The 22141-nt window shown below is 38.8% G+C and overlaps 1 protein-coding gene across 50 annotated transcripts in view; it reads right to left on the minus strand.

Annotated features, from left to right (window-relative positions):
- The window catches only part of MAP4K4 (mitogen-activated protein kinase kinase kinase kinase 4), a 191749-nt gene that overhangs the window by 28374 nt on the left and 141234 nt on the right, over positions 1 to 22141 (minus strand). For 4 of the 50 annotated variants that reach the window (XM_059134425.1, XM_059134424.1, XM_059134416.1 and 1 more), the window contains exons 13-20: positions 11308 to 11469; positions 8460 to 8546; positions 7668 to 7880; positions 6515 to 6676; positions 3685 to 3918; positions 2636 to 2742; positions 1005 to 1156; positions 217 to 314 (exon numbers count right to left, since the gene is read on the minus strand). In XM_059134425.1, the coding sequence (XP_058990408.1) occupies positions 217 to 314; positions 1005 to 1156; positions 2636 to 2742; positions 3685 to 3918; positions 6515 to 6676; positions 7668 to 7880; positions 8460 to 8546; positions 11308 to 11469 (1215 nt within the window). The remainder of the gene's footprint in view (positions 1 to 216; positions 315 to 1004; positions 1157 to 2635; positions 2743 to 3684; positions 3919 to 6514; positions 6677 to 7667; positions 7881 to 8459; positions 8547 to 11307; positions 11470 to 22141) is intronic. The other 46 variants (XM_059134461.1, XM_059134441.1, XM_059134432.1 and 43 more) reach the window with 19 other exon arrangements.

Raw genomic sequence — 22141 nt, forward strand, 5'->3', positions numbered from 1 at the left:
TCTTTTGTACTTAAAAAAAAAATGACAAAGCAGTGAGGCAGGGTATGCACAAATGTGCCCAAGAACATGGCATCCCTTCCAATTCCTTAATTCTGAGCGGGGCAGGGGACGGGGGAAACCCTACAGAAAGGACAGCGGGACTCTCGACTACATATTTTTAATAGAAAGACCTGACTTAAGCTTAGAATAAGTAAATTGATTCTGTATAATTCTTACAGTAGGTTTGAGAGGTCTGAAAACTTCTTTCTTTTCTTCAGGTTTTTTCACTGCATTTTCTAGACGCTGAGATGGAGAGCCTTCAGATTTGGACGATGCTATGAAATTCAAGAAAGACAAAAAGAGCAGAAACAGATAAGCACAGAGAAGTATGTCACAAATCTGACCTAGCCCACCTAGCCTTTGTTTCTCTCCTATTCTCTTCTGCCCACTTCTGGTAGCCCCACTCAAGGCAAGTCTCCAAACAGACCTGACTCTGCTTAACGTTTTCACAATACCTTGTTACACTATGTGAATAATATAAAAGAGGGAATTTTCATTAGCTTATTATTTTGTGGATGAAAATAACCAATAAGGACGACAGCACTGATGGGAATCTATACTGAAAGAAGTGGGCTCAAATCCTAGCTCAGACATTTAGCTAATCTTATTGGACAAGTTACTTAACTTCACTAAATCACAGTTGCTTTAATTTGTAAAATGGAGACACAATACATCTATCCCTCTCTCTCTCTCTCATGGAGTTCTTTTAAAGATTAAATGAGATCATGCATATAATGTGCCCACAGTGCTAGGCATGTGTGAACTCTCAAAAGTGAACAAGTGAACTCTATATTATTAAAATTATGGTTATCATTAGCAACCTGCACTGAAACACTGTTTTGTGATATGCAGCTGTGAAAAAAAAAAACCACAGGCCTTTATACAGGATTAAAAAGGATCTCCAATATACTGATCATATAGCCCAATATCGTTAATGCGGTAAGGGAAAAGCAAAGGTATCCTACATCTCACTCTGAAGCGCTCCCCAGAGCCGCTCTGAGACCCCGGATGGGACCCTGGCTGGGATCCTGAGTTGCTGGACCCCGAGGAGCTGCCACTGCCAGGCCTGGGCACCAGTTTCTCCACTCTCTCCCACAGCAGCCTGGGCTCAATACTGCTGTTAGAAAAGAACAAAGAACAGCTAATGCATTATCCCAAGATGTAGTATCAAATTATAAACAGATGTATGATGTGTCCACCAAAGTCTCTGCAATGTAGGTATAATGAGAAAAAAATGGCCTACAAACAGCATTCAACATTAAATTCATCAAAAGTTACAATGACATCATTCATGGATTTTACTCAGATATCCTTTTTTAAATTGTAGTTGACACACAGTTTTACATTAGTTTTGGGTCTATGAAACATCTCAGATAAGCTTAAGTCAAAAATGTTAAATAACAGACTACCATTAGCCAGACCCCAAATCTTTTTAACAATTGACAAGAAATGCTACTGTTCAGTCTAAAAATGTTACCATTCCTGTCACAGCTATAAACTCAGTTTCTTAATATAAAAAAATTCCACTTATATAATCACACATAAATTATGCTGTTCCTAGGCTGTTGCTCTCACTGTTAATCAATACTTTTAAGAGCCAACACTTACACAGCATACTACTTTGTATGAACCCAGTTATTAAGGGGCTATGATGCTCCCCAACCGTGGACGCACCCAGAGCACAAGTTTATTAGATCACAATTAATACACAGACTCAGTCAGTCTCAGGAGAATCCCACAGTGTACCCTGATCATTTAAGGACTAAGAAGGCTCTCTGCAGCTTCTGGTCTGTCATCCATCTTTGTATTCCAATTATATTAAGGCTCCATGTACAAAAGGCTAATTTCAGAGGTTTGGTGACGATTAAGTACAAAACAGTCAACATAGTGTACCCTTCCCCTAGGATTGTACTGGCCAATGGACATCACTTGATAGGATGAAAATGTTCGATCGCTGACTGGTAATAACATGGTAGCTATGCCTGCACATGGCTACTGAGCACATGAAATGTGACTAGTGTAGCTAAGGAAATTAACTTTTAATTTTATTGAATTTTAATTAAGCTAAATTCAAATTTAACTAGTATAGCTAAGGAAATTTAAATTTTATTGAATTTTAATTAAGTTAAATTCAAATTTAAGTAGCTTCATGTGGCTACAACCTAAAAATATTATTTGGTTAATTCACTAGTTTATTAGAGACTGTAAGTCAACCATTGACTTTCCTTTAGTAGCCTGTTTGTGTTTTCTGCACCAGTCCCAAGCACTTGGGACATCCTTTAGATGACAAGCTTCCTCAGGTTCCAATTCTCTTAATCTCTCCCTTGCCTTTCCTGCCGTTTCATCCACTTGCTCTTACAGAGCCAGGGAGTTTACATTTTAAAAGTGCTAAAATACACAAATGGATTCAAACTCCCTTTTCACTAGAGACCAGTTTGCTGTTATTCACAATAATGGATTTTCTGGCAGTTTTTCTTTTATAAAGTGACCATCTCTTTACCTCAGACGTTCCATGTTTACGAACATTTTTATGAAAATGAACATGATGTAATATGCTGTGCAGTAAATATGTTCTTAAGCTTCCCTCTTCTCTTACCTGGTGGAGTTTCTTTGACCGGCTTGGCTGTTTTGCTGTCCACTGCCTTGCAGTGGGGAATCCCGACGGGACAGAACAGGGGAACGAGATGTTGTCCTCACAGGAACCTTTGGGAAGAAAAACACAAGAATTAAATTATTGAAAATATGAGAAGAAAAAAGATTTTCCTACCAAAACATTTTTAGAACACTCATACTTATGTGAGCCTTACTATCACTACCCCCACCACCCCTGACTCTTCTCTGCCCTCCACTGATATAATACAATAGAGAAATTTTAGTCAAAGGCATCAAAGGAGCCAGGACAAACAGCCCTTCTATGCTTCTGTAACATTCAAATGATGTTTGGACTGAAGCTTTGTGGCAGGGGACATACAAAAGCATTTTGCTGAGATAATGTGAGAATCAGGAAAATAAGCTCAAAGAAATCAAACAATGGTCTACAAATGGATCAGTAGGAAACAAAGACTGGTAGGAAGCAAGAAAATATTCAGAGGAAGCAAATTCCAAGTGGAGGGAAAATAAACGAAATGAAAATGTGCCTTTCATTTAATTTTACCATTAAGTAATTACCAAAAGACAAAAAATTTTAAAGGAAACCAAAAATCCCTCAATTTAAAAAAGAAAAAAATCATTTTTTTGGGAATTTTCAATGCAAAATTTTCCTTAAAAGAACCTTTTCTGAAAATTTTGATCTTCATTAATATTGAAAAATAATTTGTAGCTTTTGTATAAATGCTTAAGACAACTGCCAAAATATATTTTGATTCTTTTTATTCTAGGAGTATATTCTTTATAGACTTACTCATATATTATTCTGTTACTTTGTGTTTAAGTATAGAGTTAACAACAACCATAAAAAAACTAACTGGCGGCTGACTGAATACAACTGCATAACTATGGAACTTGCCCCACTGTAAAAAGTTCCTTTGAAGTTTCATTGCCCCTTCATTCTGGTGAAGTCACCATACCCTTAGTTAAAATAAATAATTTTTTAAAAAAATAACAAAAAGGAAAAAAGCAGCACACATCTGTCTTTCTGCTTCTTACCCTTGGAGGCACCTCGTCACTGTCTGATCTAGACCAAGCCTTTTGGGTGGGGTCAGGTACCTCCGACTTAGAGTCAGAACTCTGACTTAGCACCTCACTGCGGGAAGGTGGACATGGGTCCTGAGAGCGAAGATGGTGGTGTGCAAATTTGGGAGGAGAAGGGTCACTGAAGGAATGGGATCGCGAGACAGGGGAAACATTGTTCTTGAGAGATGCCAGGTGGGACCACTGTACCTTACAAGAAAACAAAACACAAAACATTCAATGCGTTCTGCATAAAACGCTTTTCCGGTCAATACCAAATCCAAACCAAGAAGTGGGGGAAAGGCAAACAGGGGCAATACAGTCCTAGGTAAGCCAAGCAGTGGAACAGTTATACTTCTAAGTGAAGAAGCAGCTGAGGAACACACTATATAGAAAAAAGCAAATGTACATTTATAAGGAAAACTCTTTTAATATCCAGACTAACATTACATGAAGATTAATGAAACAAAACAAAACAAAGCAAAAAAAACCCCTCGTAGATCTCTGATCCTAAAAGGGAGGACAACGTGCTCCATGCACATCCATGTCAAAGCAGAGTTGACAGGCAGAGAGAGAGAGAGAGAGAGGGAAGGAGGAAAGTAAAATCACAAGACAGACACTGCCGTTCATGCAGACCTAGCTATCCATTCTTATGACACCTGGCAGCATAAGGTTTCACACCAAATAACCACAGAACAACACATTCCACGAGCAAAGACAAACCCCTTGTATGTTAGCAGACTATGGTAATACAACTTAAAAACAGCCAACTTTTCAAATACACCCTCAATTTTGCTGCTTTCTTCTCCCAAGTCCTAAAACACTCAAACCTTAGAAATCTCTATACATGTTCAGAGTAGTTATGAAAAAAGGAATTTTGGTTTCTCTAGGAATATTCAATACTATCATTCCCTCTCCTTACTGCTACTGGACTATATGCCTTCTACTTGACAACTGAAAAAACAGGACAACTACTTGTCACCTGAGTTAATGTGGTTGCTTTTTCAGTTGTTAAAACAATTTCTGAAATAGTCTGTATCTTCTTTATTGTATCTTATTATTTTAAAATAAGTGTTAAAGATTGCAATTTACAAAATTCTAGCTATGCTATCCATTATATCAACATATGTAATGAAAACTAAAAATACCAAATCACAACTGGTTCTACCTTTCCAAATGCAAGTTTCAGAGTTAAGTCCCAGGTCATGATTTCTATTACTTCTGGGAGAGTCACAAATTCTACTTCTTGGTGGAATAATCTCAAGAGTGGAATAATCTCAGATTGCTAAAATGTTTAAAATTTTCAGGGGGAAAAATGTGAAACTGGAAGTATTACCTGTAACTATAATAAAAAATGGGCTTCAAAATAAGAATCTTAGTCTCCTCAAAGAATGTTTTTCTAAGTAGAGGTTTCAGCCCAAACCAGCTTTCGGTAGCAGGAGGAAAAGGGAGACAGATTATCTCTAGGCACTACATTAGTTAATTAATATAAAAGTAGCCTACATAATTTGGGAATTCCTATTTTTTAACCTGTTCATGGCCAAACAGATAAAAATTTCTATCTGCGGTAACTTTAACTTGCAGAATAAAGATTTCAGTCCTGGACCCTTCATACAAGTGCTGTCAAACCTAGTCTGCCAGTCTCTCTTCCCTCGCCTCTGTGTCACTTTCCTCGCTCTCTGGCTTGTTGGCCAGCTCTTTTGCGAATCAAGAAACTGCTGACCCCATATAAATATCTCCCTTTCCCTCTAAGTCCACCACTCTCACAAACATGCCCTTTGCTTAGGTCTGGTTCTTCTTCCCCCCCTTTTTTTAACAACTCCTCCACACTGGAATTATTTATTTTAAAGCATGTTCAAATCCTCACTTGGATTAGTTTTTTAGAACACCACAGCTACTTCTATCACAAGAATATGAGATTTTATCCCCTAACATTTGCAAACACCAGTACCTGGTAAATTCAGGCTTAAAAACTTGTTCCCAATATTCTGGATCACACAACTTCAAGGAGCAAAATATCTGAAAGTCACTTATTTTCAGTAAGAAAATGGCAATCTGTGTTTTAAGGATCTTTTAGATCCAACAGCCCCACTATTGCCTTCCTTCTCTGGATAGTACAGGGTGCTCTCTTTTAACCACACAGTACTCAGCCCAGGGGGTTCTCCCTCACCTAGACTAGGCAGAATGCTGTGGCCAGTCCAATGAGAGGTCATGACCTTTACCCTGACCTACGTCAGGGCAATGTACACTTAACCTATTAGAGCATATCTTCTTTTGGATCTTGAACCTTTTGAGAATCTAATAAAAGGCCCTTTTCCCAGAAAAATATGCACAGTTGGACAAAACCAAGAAATTCTACATGTAATTTCAGGGCAGACACTGGTTTTCTAAAGTTCACTCATGGAACTGGCCAGGAGCCAAGGACCAAAGCTTATGATTCTTCCTCTATGTACTTCTGGTACTAATATTCTAAAACCTAAACTTAAAATTTTTTCTATTAGAGAAAGGAGGCACTTGTTTACAAACATCTGAGTTAGGGAAGACAAAAAGACTAAAAGAATAAATGACTGAATCTAGATACTCTTAGTAAGAACAACAAAAATCTTAAAAACAAACAAATAAAAATCCTTCTTTTCTCTATCAACTGAGGGTATTTTGCCTGTGTATTAATCAAAAATCACTTCTGCTCATCTCTTTTCTTTCTAAATGTGGTAACAAACCAAACTGTAAACATTACAAGCAGGCCCATGGCTTAGTGAGCTATGGTGTGAGTCTCCTTGGCCCACAGCCACCTGGCTGTTGCTACCTGTGGCTCAGCTGGTCTCTGCAGGGCAGGATGCACAGACTCGGAGTTGCCATTGGAAAAAGACTCTGATCTGGAAGGCACTGGTGGCTCCAATACTCTGCCTGTCTGCTTACACTGGGCTTCAGGGGAGCTGTGGTTAGTTTTCCTAAATCTATCTTCCACCTGCATCAGAGAATTAGAAGACATAACTTAGTGTTACGTTAGTAGGGAAAAGCAGAGATCCCAAAAAAAGCCTGAAAGTGGAAGGGTCCTAGAAATAATTTTTCTGTTTTCTCCAAGACAGGGGTGGCTTAAAAAGAGAGGGGACAAATAAAATGGGGCTAAAATTCAATTTGAGATAAAGAAATACTTATGAAAATAAAAACTAAGCTTTTAAAACCTCCTGGCCAAGAATTCTTAGATTGTACATGATGACAAACTAGGAAACAAAACAAAACAAAACAAAACTAATGTCACAACCAACTTAACCAACAGATTAAAAGATTATCATCAGGAAGTCAAAGCACATTTCATCCTACCAAAAATAAAGGCATTCCAGAATAGGCAGAACACTTGTTTGTAGATGCTACTCTCTGTGAGGGTGAGACATGGTAGCAGGATGCCACCTATAGGCCAGGTTTAAACACACTCCAGAAGCTCCCCAGTTCCCTGTATTCTTAGTATCCCAGAACAGTTACTGCTTCACCACATCCTTATGGTGAGGCTCTGTGTGCCCAAATGTGTCAATTCAGTAACAAATCACAGTCTTTGAAAAGTCACTAAACTGGACTACAAGGCTACTGGGCTACACTTTATTTTCATTGTGGTTTGGGGAATATAGCTAACCCGGCCACCATTCCCTTTGTTCACATTCTTAGTATGATTCTGCCATACAATCTTTTCTCCTTTTAGTGTCAAATTCATTGTGATTTGTTAACAGAGGCATTCTAGTCGTCTATAGAAAAAAACACTAAGCAGATAAGAGACCTTGGGCAAGTGTCCTTTCACTTTTCTGAACCACAATTTCTCAGCTAGAAAACCAAGAGAGTGGCTCATAATTAGTCTCTGTCCCATTCAAGTCTTAGTATTACACAGTTCCTAAGCATTATCCTATTATTTTCTACGGAATAATCAACACCGGATCAATGTTTAAGCAACAAAGGAAAGAAAATACCTCTCGAGCTCTGTCAGCAGGCTCATAGTGGGGCTTAGGCTCTGGAGCGTGATAGCTTGGCTTGCTCCTTTCCTGCTGCGGTGGCTGCTGCTGCTGCGGGTGCGGCCTCCTGTGGTCATGCTGTAGAGACAGGAGATATGCTTGTTCTTGTTGCAACTGCCTCTGGAGCCTCTCTGCCTGCCGGTGCTCCTCCATCTCCCGCCATCGGCACTCCTTGGAGAGGGAGAGGAGAACACTAAATCTATGGGACACTGCAGAGCTCGCCTCTTCTCTGGATTCAGTCTCAACTTTTTACAAACATAATGCCCTTTGTCCCCCTTGTTTGATAATAGAGCAAAATGACTGGGATTTTAAATAGCATATTACCTGTGGAAAAATCTGACAGCTTGTTGCTAACCATAATATCACTGGACAGAGAGAGAATTCAATTAAAAGCTGGTTTTGGTGGTTTCAAAAGTAAGAATATACTAGACAAAAGTCCTATGGCATGTGATTTTAACTTTCAGCCCTTAGCATTCTAGTTTGTTCACTGAATGCCAAGTTCTGTTCAAAACCTTGCTATCTACCAAAGAGAACAGTTAACTCTTTAACAGGAAATAAATAAATATACAGAAGCCACCTTGAAAAGTTGCCCAAAGTAGCATGACCACAGAGGACGTCTCCATTTGAGCCTGTCAGTCCACAGCACTAACCAAAATGGTCTGGTGATCACCACAGCTCTGCCCAAAGCTCAGGGGAGGGATAGAAAAATGAGCCCTAATGCTACAGAACAAGACAGATACAGGGTGTTACCAGTAACATGGCCTGCTCCTGGAGCAGCTGCTGCTGAAGGATTTCCAAGTGCCGCTGCTCCTCTTCTAGCTGTCGCCTGATATACTCCTGTCACACAGAAATTACCCAGCAATCAATTTATCCAAAAGGAAAGCATCAGAACCACCTGAATGGAGCACCAAGAACCATTTGCCCCAATGGTCTTCAGTGGTGATTCACTTAGTGATGAGTTTATTACAAAGTGTATGGCGAAGGATTTTCCCCAAGATCTTCAAATTGGCCAAGATCTAAAGAGTCTAAAAAATGATATACACTCCATTGATATATACAAAGGTATCTGAAAATTTTTCTGTTAGAACACCACTGTTAAACACAAATGTGAGATTTCAAAGGACCATGATATTCCTCTTAAGGACAGAAGACTCCAGAGATATCAAGAGTTTAATTAGATAAACCAGTAGATCCACATTGCCCCAGATGGTTCTTATAGTCATTATTTATAAGTAGCATGGACTGCCAATTTTTAAAACCCCAAACCAAAACCTGTTTAATATTAAAAAAGAACAAACATGATTTCTGTTTTCTCTGATGACACAGAAGGTACAGAGAATGACTAATTTGAAAAGCCCATGCATGGTCCATAGACAACAGATGCAGGTGATCTCTCACAAATGAACAGGCCCAGGCTCTTCACGATGGGACTATGGCAGAGTGTGTGTATGTCCTAGGGGTAAGGGGGTACAGGTGGGGGATTGGGGAAGCCTATTTTCAAGGAAAAGAGAACAAGTCTCTGCAACAATGAAAACAGATAAACAAACCCAAAATATGTAAAGAGGAGAAATCCAACCTTGAAGTTGCATGCATATTTAAGGGGCTAGGACATCAAGAGACCCTTATCTAGTCTCCTCATTTGAGAGATGAATATCAAGAATATTTCTTGCAACTTTCAAGATTTTAGTGAGGCTTAAATAAGACACAGTCATGAAACAACTTTGAAATACAAACGAGAAGTTTCGTTCCTTATCAACAGGGAAAAAAGCCAACTACTTCCTAAAGGGGAGTAGACTAAAGGATCTATGAGAAATTTTATTCTGAAATTCAGATTATGTCTTTACAGTGTCTAATGCTCACCATCCCCTTACACTATGGCACATACTTTAAAATAAAAATAGCCATATATCTGGGCTGGAGAGACGTTTTAGTTCACCAACAATTCCGATTGAGGGAATAGTGTATAACACAAATCATGACATATATATTTCCTTAGAAACCTTTATCTTACAAAATAAATTTTGCCCAAAAAAGCCAATCTGATTCTAACCTGGGTTCCAAGGCCCATGCCTATTAGTCTAAACCTCCATGGCACATGCTATGCCAAAAACACTGTTCTAACTTGACATGTGGCCTTACCCTGCAATGGCCGAGAAAGGAATCTAAATTTCAACTCATCCTACCTTTGAACTAGACAGAACAGAACCATAACTTGGAAGATCAAATTAGCACAGTTGGGATTTTTTGCCTCTAAAACACAAGGACAACCAGGAAATTCACATCTATCCAAATCACAAAAGTCCTAACATAAAACAAGCATACAGAATACAACTACACATGTACACAGACATGCACATGTAATGCAGAATTGACACATTTCTCACAGCACTGTTAACATGGGGGATATTTTGCAAAAGAATAAGGAAAGTAGAATGAAACTCCTTTGATGCTATTTTTTTTAAGAAGAGGTGAAGAGTATTGCTGTACACAAAAGCTAATGACTGCCATTAGAACATTAAAGATTAAGTTTAACTCTCATACCCTCATCTTACCATGAAATTGCAAGAATTATCCCTAGGACATTTAAATTTTTTATTAGGACATTTAATTTTTAAAAGCTCACTTTTATTCACCTTTGCAGTCCCCAGGTAAAAATTACAATGTGGAAAAAAACCAAAACAACAACAAACCCCAAAACATACCATGGTCAACTGGAAAAGAATATCAATTAGGTAACAAATAGAACATATCACTTAAATTCTTACGAAGAACTGGTAAACATGCAGAGAACTTGAAGCATATGATTAGTATCAAAGACAGTGGTTGAATAATCAACTTTGGAAGTTAATACCGTTGTTGGTAAGTATTTTAACTATGAATTTCAAGTATTATTTAAATCAGTCCCCAATCATATCTTTTCTCCGTTACCCAAACCTCGTAACAACTAATTATCAATTCAAAGATGTGAGATATGAAGAGGCTCTGAGGGGCTCACACAGATAGCAGAGACACAAAAGCACAGTTCAGTTTTATTTGCACAGGTGTTCAGGAACAAATTCAAAAAGACAACTATAGTTGGCATCAATAAAATGATCTAAGTATTACCAAAACACAAATGATCTTTCTTGGCTAAACAAAACCACAATGTTAATAGTTTTTCTAATGCTACAGAGAAACACACTGCATTATATACAAAAATGTTTATTACAATACTCAGCTATTGGATACTTCAAACATCTCTGGTGGTTGGTTTTTAATTTCACTGAAGAAAAGGCTAATTATCATCCAGATATTTAGGGTTCAAACATTTAAGCCAAACCCAAGAAGACATACTCAAAAATCTTTTGGGTATCACACTGTTTGGAGACCACTCAACTGCTTTCCAGGTTTCTAAATGGAAAGATTTATCCATCATTTTTTAAAGATGAGAATTTATTGCTGTGCTTCCACCTGTGCGTCAGCATTCTGAAACCTCTGAAGTCCTAAATGTGTTTATTGTGTATGTGCAGACGTCTGTGTACTTTTTGTCCCAAATCCCCCAATTCTATTATGCAACAAATCTCAGATTCATGCATGAAACATTCGTTAATGGACTAACCTGTTCTCTTTCAACTCTCCTCTTTTCTTCTTCTGCCCGCCTCCTCTCTTCTTCTTCTTTCCGTCTTCTCTCCAGTTCCTCCAGACGCCTCTTCTCTTCTTGTTCCCTCCTTCGCTGCTCACGTTCTTGCTGCCTTCTAGCTTCCCGCTCTCTCCTTTGTTGCTAGGGGAGAAAGATATGTAATCAGCAGGGATCTTCCCCCTACAGCTCACATGACAGTGTTAACTTGCTAGTTATTTCCACACTGCCCCTTGGCCCCTATGTACTAGTATCCTCATAAATACTGGTCAAAGGTGGTTTATTTCTGTGAATCTTTACACAGTTTGGTTCCATTTTGATATCAACTATTGCCCATTCTTCACTGTATTAGAGCAACCAAGGGACAGGAAATTCTTTATTCTTACAAATCTATGTAACAGAATTACACAGGGCCTAAGAAGACAAAGGAATAAAGGAAAACAGCAGTAGAGCGAAGAAAGAGGAGAAATAATTAAAAAGAAGAAAAAGAAAAGAAGCATATATCAGGAAAAAGAGAAAGGGACATCAACAAGGATAAGAAATTATTACTAAGGACTGCTATGGCGTCATGCATGCTTACTATGTGTCTTGTACTGTGCCGGGTGTCTAATGTGCCGGGTGTCTAATATTCTTTACTCCATTTCCACTCTCTAATGTAACTCTCATAACAAACCTGGGAAGTAGGTATTTCACTCCTACTTTACAAATGAGAAAAAAGGTTCAGAAGAGTTAAGTGACTTGCCCAGTGTCATCCAGCAAGCAAGGGCCCGGATGGAAGAGCCACTCTGCCTCTAACACCTATAGTACTAACCAAACACAATCATGCATCCTACCAACAAGGAGGATGGTGCTACCTAATCACCAGACTCATTCTGACAGCCTTTCCTAATTCAGGCTATCCTATATAACCCCACAGAAGAGAACATTGGGACACACTGGGCTCTTGTCTGGCTGCTTGTCTCATCTAGCCCCAGACAACTGCCAATAAAGCACTTCCACAGTATAAAGCATAAAATTAACCAATTCTTCTCACAAATATGAAAAACGTTAGCCTCTAGCTGGCCAACCAATAGATTCTCTGGGATGATGAAAATGCTCTGCCTCAGTACTATTCAATAGAGTACCCAGCGGCCACATGTTGCTACTGAGTACTTGAAATGTGACTAGTACAACTGGGGAACTTAGTTTTCAATTTTATCTCAATGAAGTTTAATTTAAGTTTAAATAGCCATATGTGTCTAGTGGCTACTGTGTTGGGCCACAAAGCTCTGAAGAATATACTGCCACCAAATTTCTTAAGACACAGGAAGCTGATATTACCACAAACTTTAATGTGATACTGAGATTATTAAGAAAGAAAGTTTGGGTATAAAAGTAGGTATTTACTACAGTTTCAGTATTCCTCCTGGGTTCCCTCCCATTCCTGCCACAAACATTCATTCTGAAGGCAGACGCTTAAAATGATTTCCTGAGAAATGTACAGAAATGTCTTATGTGGGGAACCACTGGATAGAGAGGATTATTTGGTACCTGGCCTTTCTCAGCTGAGTACTACATCATCGTTACTCTCCATACAGTCCCGAATCAGCTTTTGGCTCACCTTCCTCTTATTTCACACATTTCATTGTTTTATTTTTTCCCCCACTGTCTGCTCTTAGAATTCAATGCACAAAAATGGACCTATTTCCCATGGGTGGGGGGTGGGGTCATAAAAAGAACTGAGTTCCTGTCTGTTTAGAAATTACAACTTAAATGGCCAAGGCATCTTTATTAAATTCAAACACCTACAATGCCCCATACAGTGCACTTGTCTGTCATTTGCTGGCTTAATGCCTTTATACTTTTTTTAAATCTTAAGAGAAAAAGAGGACTCTCTTCAAAATCAAATCTAAGAAGGACAACAGAGAGCAATGGCCTACGTGCCAAAGGACTCGGGAGCAAGGCTTTTTGTACAGAGGCCTTTCTCTACTGCAGTGGTGCAGCTTGCAATCAGAGCACCAGGCCCCAAGCACTGCCCTGCACCCCTGGGAGAGAGGTCTTTCTTTTTTAAAACTAGCTACCAGAAAATAAAACAAAGAAAACCACTTCCCCCAGCCCCAGGAATTCATGAGCAACAAAACACAGAAACTTAAGGTAAGAAATAGGAGAATCTCAACCAAGCAGTGTTCAAAGCAAATTAAGTTAGCTCTTCTATTTTATATCTTTTGCCTTTCTATATAGGAGCAAAAAGAAGTGAGTGGCTTTTTGCCAGTAAATCTCTTACAACAAATATACAGTTGCTAAGAACACAACCATTTTTCTAATATTGGTAATAAAAACAATTATGTTTTGCCAATTGGGAAATAGGTTTCTTTGCTTTGAATAGAAATTTTTAATTCCTTCAGGTATTCCTGGCTTCTGAACTTTTCTGTTGAATACAAAGACATTCGAAACAAAAAGCCTCCTGATAAACCTAAAATGTTAAGAATCTCATTCAATCACTTTGAACGCTTAATATGGTATGTTTTCCTTGAAGAGGTTTACGTGGAAGTTCTGTGGAAGCCTCCATCCTGAGGAGTGACCAGGGTTTGTGTACTCTATGATTTTTATGGAGAAACTCAGCACTGCTTAGTTCTGAGAACAATCAAGGGCAAGACTGGCAACCATCAGGTTTACAAAAGAGAAATGACTTTCTAGAATACACTGGTTTAGCAAACACCTGGCAGGCCAGGCAAGAAGGGCCCCACCTCTGGATGAAAGAAAGAACCTACAATCACAACAAAGCTGGACAGAAAACTAACTAATAGGGTATGTACACAATTTTCTTCCAAGTTGGTCAGACAAAAGGAAAACAGGAGAATGAAGTAAAGGGAAAAAAGAAGAAAGGGAAGTAGTGCCTATACCCTTAAAACCTCCCCCTTAGCTTCTGAGAACTCAGGTTCCAAGTAAATCAAATTAATATGAACAGGTTAGAAAAAGCAAAGAACTTGATACACGGACACTGAATTTTACAACTTCTAGACAACAAAGAAGCCAAAATGGGTTAGAGGGGTCTTTGAGAAGTTGTAGTCCACCATGGAATCCTAGAAGAGAAGTGAAATGACTCAAGGAACAGGTGTTGTGGTCCTGATTCTGCTTCCCTGGTACAAGCCATGTTCTCTCCCTGAGCCTATTTTCTGACTTGTCAGGACAGAGGTGTGTGAGGTAGGGGTGGGAGGGAGAGAGTCTATATCAGCAATCATGATGCTGTGAAGTTTGCTTTTTTTTTTAGTTAAAAGTTGGTGTTTGTGGTGAGAAAAAATTTTACAGAGGTCTCATAAGCAATGAACTTTAAGAGAATCATTCCTCTTCAGAAGACCTGAACTTTACCCTTCCTTGCCCACCACACCACCCTGGGGAGAGTGCCCTGACATAGCAAGATTACCAGAGAGAGGAGAAAAGAAGTAAAGAACTAAGATGATGGGTCTCTATATCAGCAGTCTCTAAAAGTGAGCAAAACAATAAATGGAGGTCTAGGAAAAGAAAACACTGAACTTTTATTTACTCATATTTGTAGCTCACCCTTTTAAAATAGCTCTTTTTGCATGTTCTATAATATATATACTCAGTGCAAGAGTATATAAATAGACGTATCTCTACCAGATTTACGTCTTTGGTTTCTTTTACTGATGGGATTGATACATGATTAAAGACCCTTCTAAGACACCCCAATGTTCTAAGCAATGCCGCATGACCACAGAGACAAGGACCCACAATGTGCTTACTGCCATTTCCTTATATACCATGCAGACAAGTAAACATTCAATTTTCAATATAATGTTCAATATAATGTTGAAGTGAAGGTCCCCATTTAAACCCATGGTATCATGTAACAGAAAGAAAAGCCACAGGCTGTACTTGCTTTTTCCTCTTATTATTAAATTTTTTTTCTTTAATTTCAAAGCAAAGCCATCCCCATCTCTGCTGACACTTGGGCTGTTATGTACATGGACTCCTCCAGAGAGCTGGAAGGGGAAACAACTTCAATGGGAGTCCTGATCTGGGAGAAACAACCAGCTGCCTGCCACTCAACGACCACACAGCTGGCAGCCAGACACAGTCTAGCATCCAACTTAAACCAGCCTCGAGATTCAAATTTCCCATGTCTCCAGAAGAAAATAGGGGAAGCCGCGGCAGAGAAGCAGAGCGGGAGTGAACCTGGATCAGAGCCTGGCTTTCCACGTGCCAGCCCTCTCACCTGGAGCCGCTGCCTGCCCAATCCACTAAGTGAAAGTGTGATCTTGGGCCACCCACTCCGCCAGGACGCACTTGTCATCTCCCCTCTCTTCGGCTGTTGTCACCTCAAGTATCAGAAAATGGCAGGGCTCCCAGCCCAGTAAGAAATCTAACTAAATGTTACCACATTTTAAGCAATCTTACAAATAGCTTTTTCCAATTTATTTACATTTTTAAATTTTAAAAATATTTTATTTACTTGGGGGCAGGGCAAGAGAGTACATGAGGGGAGGGCAGAGGGAGAGAATTTCAAGTGGGCTCCACGCTCACTCAGGGCTCAGTTTCATGAGCCTGAGATCACAACCTGAGCCAAAATCAAGAGTCAGATGCTTAACTGACTGAGCCACCTAGGCGTGCCTTACATTTTAAATTTTAAACTACTAAGTACTTAAAAAAGTCATAAAGAATATAAGGCTTATATAAAAAATTAGGTTTTCCATTTCTCCTCACCCCCAGTTCTTATTCCCAAGGTAGAACCACTTTCAATGCTTTTAGCTTTACCCATAGTATTTACAACCTGATTTTTAAATTAAGTTTATAAGAGCTATTTAATTTTTTTCCACTTTAGACATCATCTGTTGATTTCTCCCAAAGAATATCCCTCATACAGCACTATCATATGCTCCTAATCCAGTCCTGTAACAATTTCTGTTAAATGAAAATCATATTCAGGCAAACTTGAGTTTACTGGGGAGCTATTAGTTGCCTTAATTTTGCTGCTGTTGTCTGTTTCACTGGTCCATCACAAAATTATCTGTAATGTCTCTTTTTTAATTTTTTAAAAAGATTTTATTTATTTATTTGTCAGAGAGAGAGAGAGAGCACGAGTGAGCGTGCAAGCGCACACAAGCAGGCAGAGTTGGAGAAGGCGGCTACCTGCTGAGCAAGGAGCCTGATGCGGGACTCCATCCCAGAACCCTGGGATCATGACCTGAGCTGAAGGCAGCAGCTTAACCAAATGAGCCACCCAGGCATCCCTGTAAAGTCTCTTATACCACCACAGATCTCCTTCCAATACAGTCAAAATTTCTTGTCTTAGAGACTGATTCTCACAGCCTCTCTTCCCCTCTGCCAACCAACACTGCTTGCTCTTCAGGAATCCTGTATTTGTCCACTAACTGACTCCTTCTCACCTCTCTCTTGTGCAGGATTCCATTTCCTAGAGCCCTTGTCAATTTATTCCTCATATGTGGGAACATATCCTCTAGCAGCTTCTTGAGGAGTAATAAAGACAAGGCAAAAGGCTTTTAGGGACTTTGCAGGCCAGGCCACAGAATTTTAACCCTCACAATGTACACGTAATTTTGGCCGAGACAAGTAATTTTCCCTCAGATTTCCACAAGTACAGCTATGTCATTTTCTAGTTTCTAACGGTGTTCCTGGAGACTCTCAGACCATTCAGATGACTGATAGATACTTAGTATAAGACCCATGCACACCCGTCTATACCTGCTCCCCACCATCGTGGCTTTCAGGATCCTCTTTTCATCCCAGACATTTTTAATGTCAAGACAATGTATGTGTGTTTCTATGGGTCTTTTTTTGTTCATTGTGCTGGGTACTCGGTATATCTTTTAGTGCAGAATTTCTATTTCTTAGTTCTAGAAACTTTCCTTGAATTACTTTTGTGGTTCTCCCTATAGTAATTATTTCCTGGACCACCTAATTAAATGAAGTTAAAGCCCTTGGCTTGATTCTGTTTCTCTTCTGTTCCCCATAAACTTAACCCCCTCCCCCAACACACTCAAATACATATACCCCATACTTTCGGGAGTTTTTATTTATAAAAAAAACTTCTCAAAAATTCTTATTTTCTGGACATTCTTATGAATATTACATGTTCTTCTCATTCTAAGGATATTAAGATTCTGTACATGTGCGTACATGTGAAATATTTAGTCTGTTCCCTACACTGTCTACGTCCTTCAAGGTCCTTCTTCCATTTGTCCTGGAATCTTTCACATTAAAGATTTTTCTCAGTGCCCACAATCTTGGTTGCCCACTCACATGTAAGACAGTAAAAAGCCACCTATAAGGGCTGGGAAGAACACTTGGTAATTAAGCTTTAATGCAAGGTGATGTGAGGCAGTACAGTCATTTCATTGGGGCCTTATGTCCCTTGAGCTAGGAATCTCTGCAATCTTCTAAGCATCCTCCCAATCTCCTGCCTGAGTTGAGTAGGAGGTGCAAAAGAGAAGGTGGCATCTGTGATAAGGTGGTTGCCAGCACTATGGGAGCTAAGGTGAGAGTGGTTACAGTACCTCTCTCTCCACATACTCAGTTGTACCGGAGTTCTCTAATGCTCTGAGGCTCTGAGTTCACTTTTTCTAGGAAGTCTGTATCTGCTCCAGCTGAGAAGGAGGAACGCAGCAGCCTGGGTGCCTGGGGTGGGAGAATCTAACTGTCCATATATACATGTTTTCAGCCTCACCTGTTGCCTCTCATTTTTTACTCTCTTCCAGAATTTGCAGTACTAGCCTTCTTAAAGTTTCCACTCTTCCATGCACTATCTAATTTCCACAATTTGGTTTCCTTTCTTGCTCTCCTTGTCCTTGTTGTTTATACCATTTTTGTTTGTTCAGTCACTTTACCAGGATTTCTCAATGGAAGTGAGATAAGCATCATATTGTTTTTGTTCAAATGTTTTCCAAAGTCAATATAACTGTTATTATGTAATTATTCAATTATCACAATTAAAAATTATTAGAAGTTTAATTCAAAATGCACACCATAAAATAACAGTAAGCAAACATCTTACAAACAAGAACAGGGTACAACTGATGCTTTCAATTGTCAAATGAAAACCTCCGAACGGCTTTTTCTTCTGTTTCCTATGAAAGTACCATACTCTTGGTTACTAGGTCAACACACAAAAAACCCCCATAAACTCCTTGAGAGCAGGAATCATGTTTTGCTCATCTTTTTCACTCTGTCGTAGATATCATAATAAATACTTTTTTGAGCTGAATCTAACCCTCACAAGGAACATATGGCAACCAAGACAAAAACCACTGTCTTGGAAGCCATTTAGCATTTAGAGTAATAAAAGACTAAAGAATCCATTCATATCTCTATGTCCTAATAAGATCCAATCAAATCATAAAGCCATCTTTAAAAATTTTTTTTTAAATTTTTTTAAATAAACATATAATGTATTTTTAGCCCCAGGGGTACAGGTCTGTGAATTGTCAGGTTTACACACTTCACAGCACTCATCAGAGCCACACCCCTCCCAATGTCCATAACCCCACCCCCCTCTACCTACCCCCCTCCCCCCAGCAACCCTCAGTTTGTTCTTCAAGATTTAGAGTCTCTTATGATTTGCCTCCCTCCCGATTCCATCTTGTTGCATTTACTCTTTTCCTACCCCTCAACCCCGACGTTGCATCTCCACTTCCTCATATCAGGGAGATCATATGATAGTTTTCTCTCTCCAACTAACTTATTTCACTAAGCATAATACCCTCTAGTTCCATCCACGTGGTCGCAAATGATAAAGCCATCTTTTTGAGATCACTTGTTGAGTACATAAAGACTTAAACAATAATGACTACATTTGGATAGTGCCTCATACTTTATACAACATATCCTTTATGCCTCAGGACATTCTATAATGTCCTTTAAAGAACTTTAAGGTGTCTCTGGAACTCAAATTAGAGATCTCAAGCCCAGAATTCCATTTAAGAATGGGTATAAATTTTAAGAATAAGTCCCTTCTTTCCAGAGATGCATCTAGGACTACAAATATCCATTCATCCATTTGAGAAATATTAAGCACCATGATCAGAATACAAAGATAAACTAGATACAGTCCCTCTCCTTCAAGTCTCATAGTAACATAAGCCATATGCTTTTTAAAAAAATCCACAAGACAATGTGGAAAGTGCTAAGTTTCCTACAAATATCCTACTAAGCAAGTTTTGGTTTGTAAATCAACTGGTTAAAAAGACTGAGGCTAATGTTTAAAAAAAAAGGGAATTACTGACTCCTCTTTAACATTTGAAACTGTAAACTGGACCAAGAGCAAGGTTCTAAACTACCAACCGTAAAACCACCTCACTCAGAACAGGCTCTCAATTTAAGGGAGGAGGGATAACTAAAACTAGAAGAAAGCCCTTAGTAAATGTATCTTACTAGACGGTTCAAGTGAAAAGCTGGCCTCTTACAATAGAACCTTGAAAGAAGGTAGCCAAAAACAAAATACATATGCCATCAACCATCAACCAAGTACCATGAATTCATACTGGACTAAACTTTTGCCTGTGATTTCAAATAACAAAACCTAGGAGACTCTAACAGACATGCCTTTTTCAGGCTTTCCCCACTAGGAATGATTAACATGATTTAATCCTGTGAAGCATTTGCAAACTGATGTAATCATTATTTCCTTAAATCACTCTTTGAAAACAAAATCAAACAAACTGAAAAACTGCACAACACTATAAAGTGATTTCCAAATCTCTAAAATTATAGAGCTCTCCTATTCCTCAAAATTTTCCCAAGCATGCCTAAGTATGTACTTTTCCAGCTATGCTTTAATTAGATTCCCTTTCTAGTCTGGTATTTAAAAGTAATATTTTCATCTCACATTCTAAAAACTTTTTCTAAACTTTTCACACTGATAATAGTGAGGTCCATTTAAATACACTCCACTGGAATTACTGGCCTTAGTAGAAACTAACTGACTTTAATAAACCAGACTGTTCTTCACATTCGGCTACCTCCAAGCACTTCTGAGGTCGTGTTACTTACTGCACAGATATACCATCAATCGTTGAGGTTTATTTGTACAAGTTCTGATGAAGCCTTAGTAGAAAAACTATTTGCTTCTACCCAAAGACAATTCTTTCCCACCTTCAGGCAACAAAGTAACATTTGCTGAATTAAGCTAACTCTTATAAAATTTTACTGTAAATATAACGGAACACTAGATTAGGATGTCAAAAGAACACAGGAGAACTTACATGGAGTTCTGAAAGACAAGACAACTACCCTCTGCAAAAAAAAAAAAATCTGGAGCTGCCAACTTGATAGAAAGCAAGGTCTGGGCTGTAGGGGTACTAGCACCCCCCGATGCATGTATCACAGGTGGAACTGTATTAAAAAAAAAAAAGTTGCACTATACTAATACAGACTCTTGATTTGAGATAGACATATCTGCCACACAAAGGCCCTTGTGTAGGCAAAGAGGGGTGAGGAAATTGTTCCTCTTGCTCTACGATACATGGAGACCCAGCTGGGGTAAAAGAGTCCACCATGGCTTCCTTCTAAGATCTCAGAGTCAATAAATACATGGGGCAGTTTACTAATTTTTTTATTAGAAAAAATTTTTTGTTTTCCTGGTGTTACAGGTTAACTTCAGTACAGATCTCACTTCACACAGAAGATTTATTTTTCTCTTGCTTTCCTTTGTTTTTAATTTCTTCCACTTCCAGCCACTCTCTAAAATTTTAGTCACTTTGGAATTTGTAGAAATGCTGGAAGTGATTATAACCAAGTGTCCTCTTGGTAGAATAAAAAGCAAAGAAATTGCTGGGGCTGCCATTAACACTGACCCCCAACTTGAAGCAACCAAAATCACAAAATGACAACTGCAACTCCAAGGCTAAAACAGTCTACAGAGCACAGGTACCATGGTCCTCTTCCCGAAAGGTAAGACTGGGTAGAGATAGGGAATTGGGTTTCTTACTTTCTTTCTTCCTCTTTTTTTTTTTTAAAAGAAAGGATAAATTTTAACCTTAAATGAAAAGTTTGATTTTGACTCCTATATATACTAAAAATATCATTTATATACAGTTACAATACCCCAACCGTAAGGTACTGGTGTTATCATGGCTCCAAGGGCTTACTCAAAACAAATCTTCCCTTAGAAATTATCTTTTTTAAAGTTTACTAAAGTAGCAAACCAAAGCACAAACATATCTTGCTTTTACTAATAATTTGGTAAGTTTCCATCAGGTCGAAATAAAGAAATATAAACTATACAGGAAACTTATTTAAATACGTAAGAGGTTCAAAAACATATCCAAACTATACCAACTAATAACGTGATAATCTTAACTTAGACTACTGATCTTCCGCTCTTAATATTTGCATTAAAAAGAGACAAAGGGGCGCCTGGGTGGTTCAGTGGGTTAAAGCCTCTGCCTTCGGCTCAGGTCATGATCCCAGGGTCCTGGGATCGAGCCCCGCATCGGGCTCTCTGCTTGGCAGGGAGCCTGCTTCCTCCTTCTCTCTCTCTCCCTGCCTCTCAGCCTGCTTGTGATCTCTCCCTGTCAAATAAATAAATTAATTAATTTTAAAAAAAAGAGAGAGAGAGACAAAGAATGAGAAAACATGCTAATCAAGTATATGGATATAGGTCATGGAAGCAGGGAGAAACAGTTAATAGATATCAAGACTCAATGCAACAAGAGTACAAACCATTAGGATAAGATGACACTATAATATCCTTTATCGTGCTTCCCCTCAAAGGGAAAGAATGGAATGGGAGGAAAAGCTGGTCTGAGAACAATTTTTATGGGAGAGAAAAAAAAAAAAAAGAGCTAGTGGCAACATTCAA

Source organism: Mustela lutreola, chromosome 9 (assembly GCF_030435805.1).
Source record: "Mustela lutreola isolate mMusLut2 chromosome 9, mMusLut2.pri, whole genome shotgun sequence".
Classification (NCBI taxonomy): Eukaryota; Metazoa; Chordata; class Mammalia; order Carnivora; family Mustelidae; genus Mustela; species Mustela lutreola.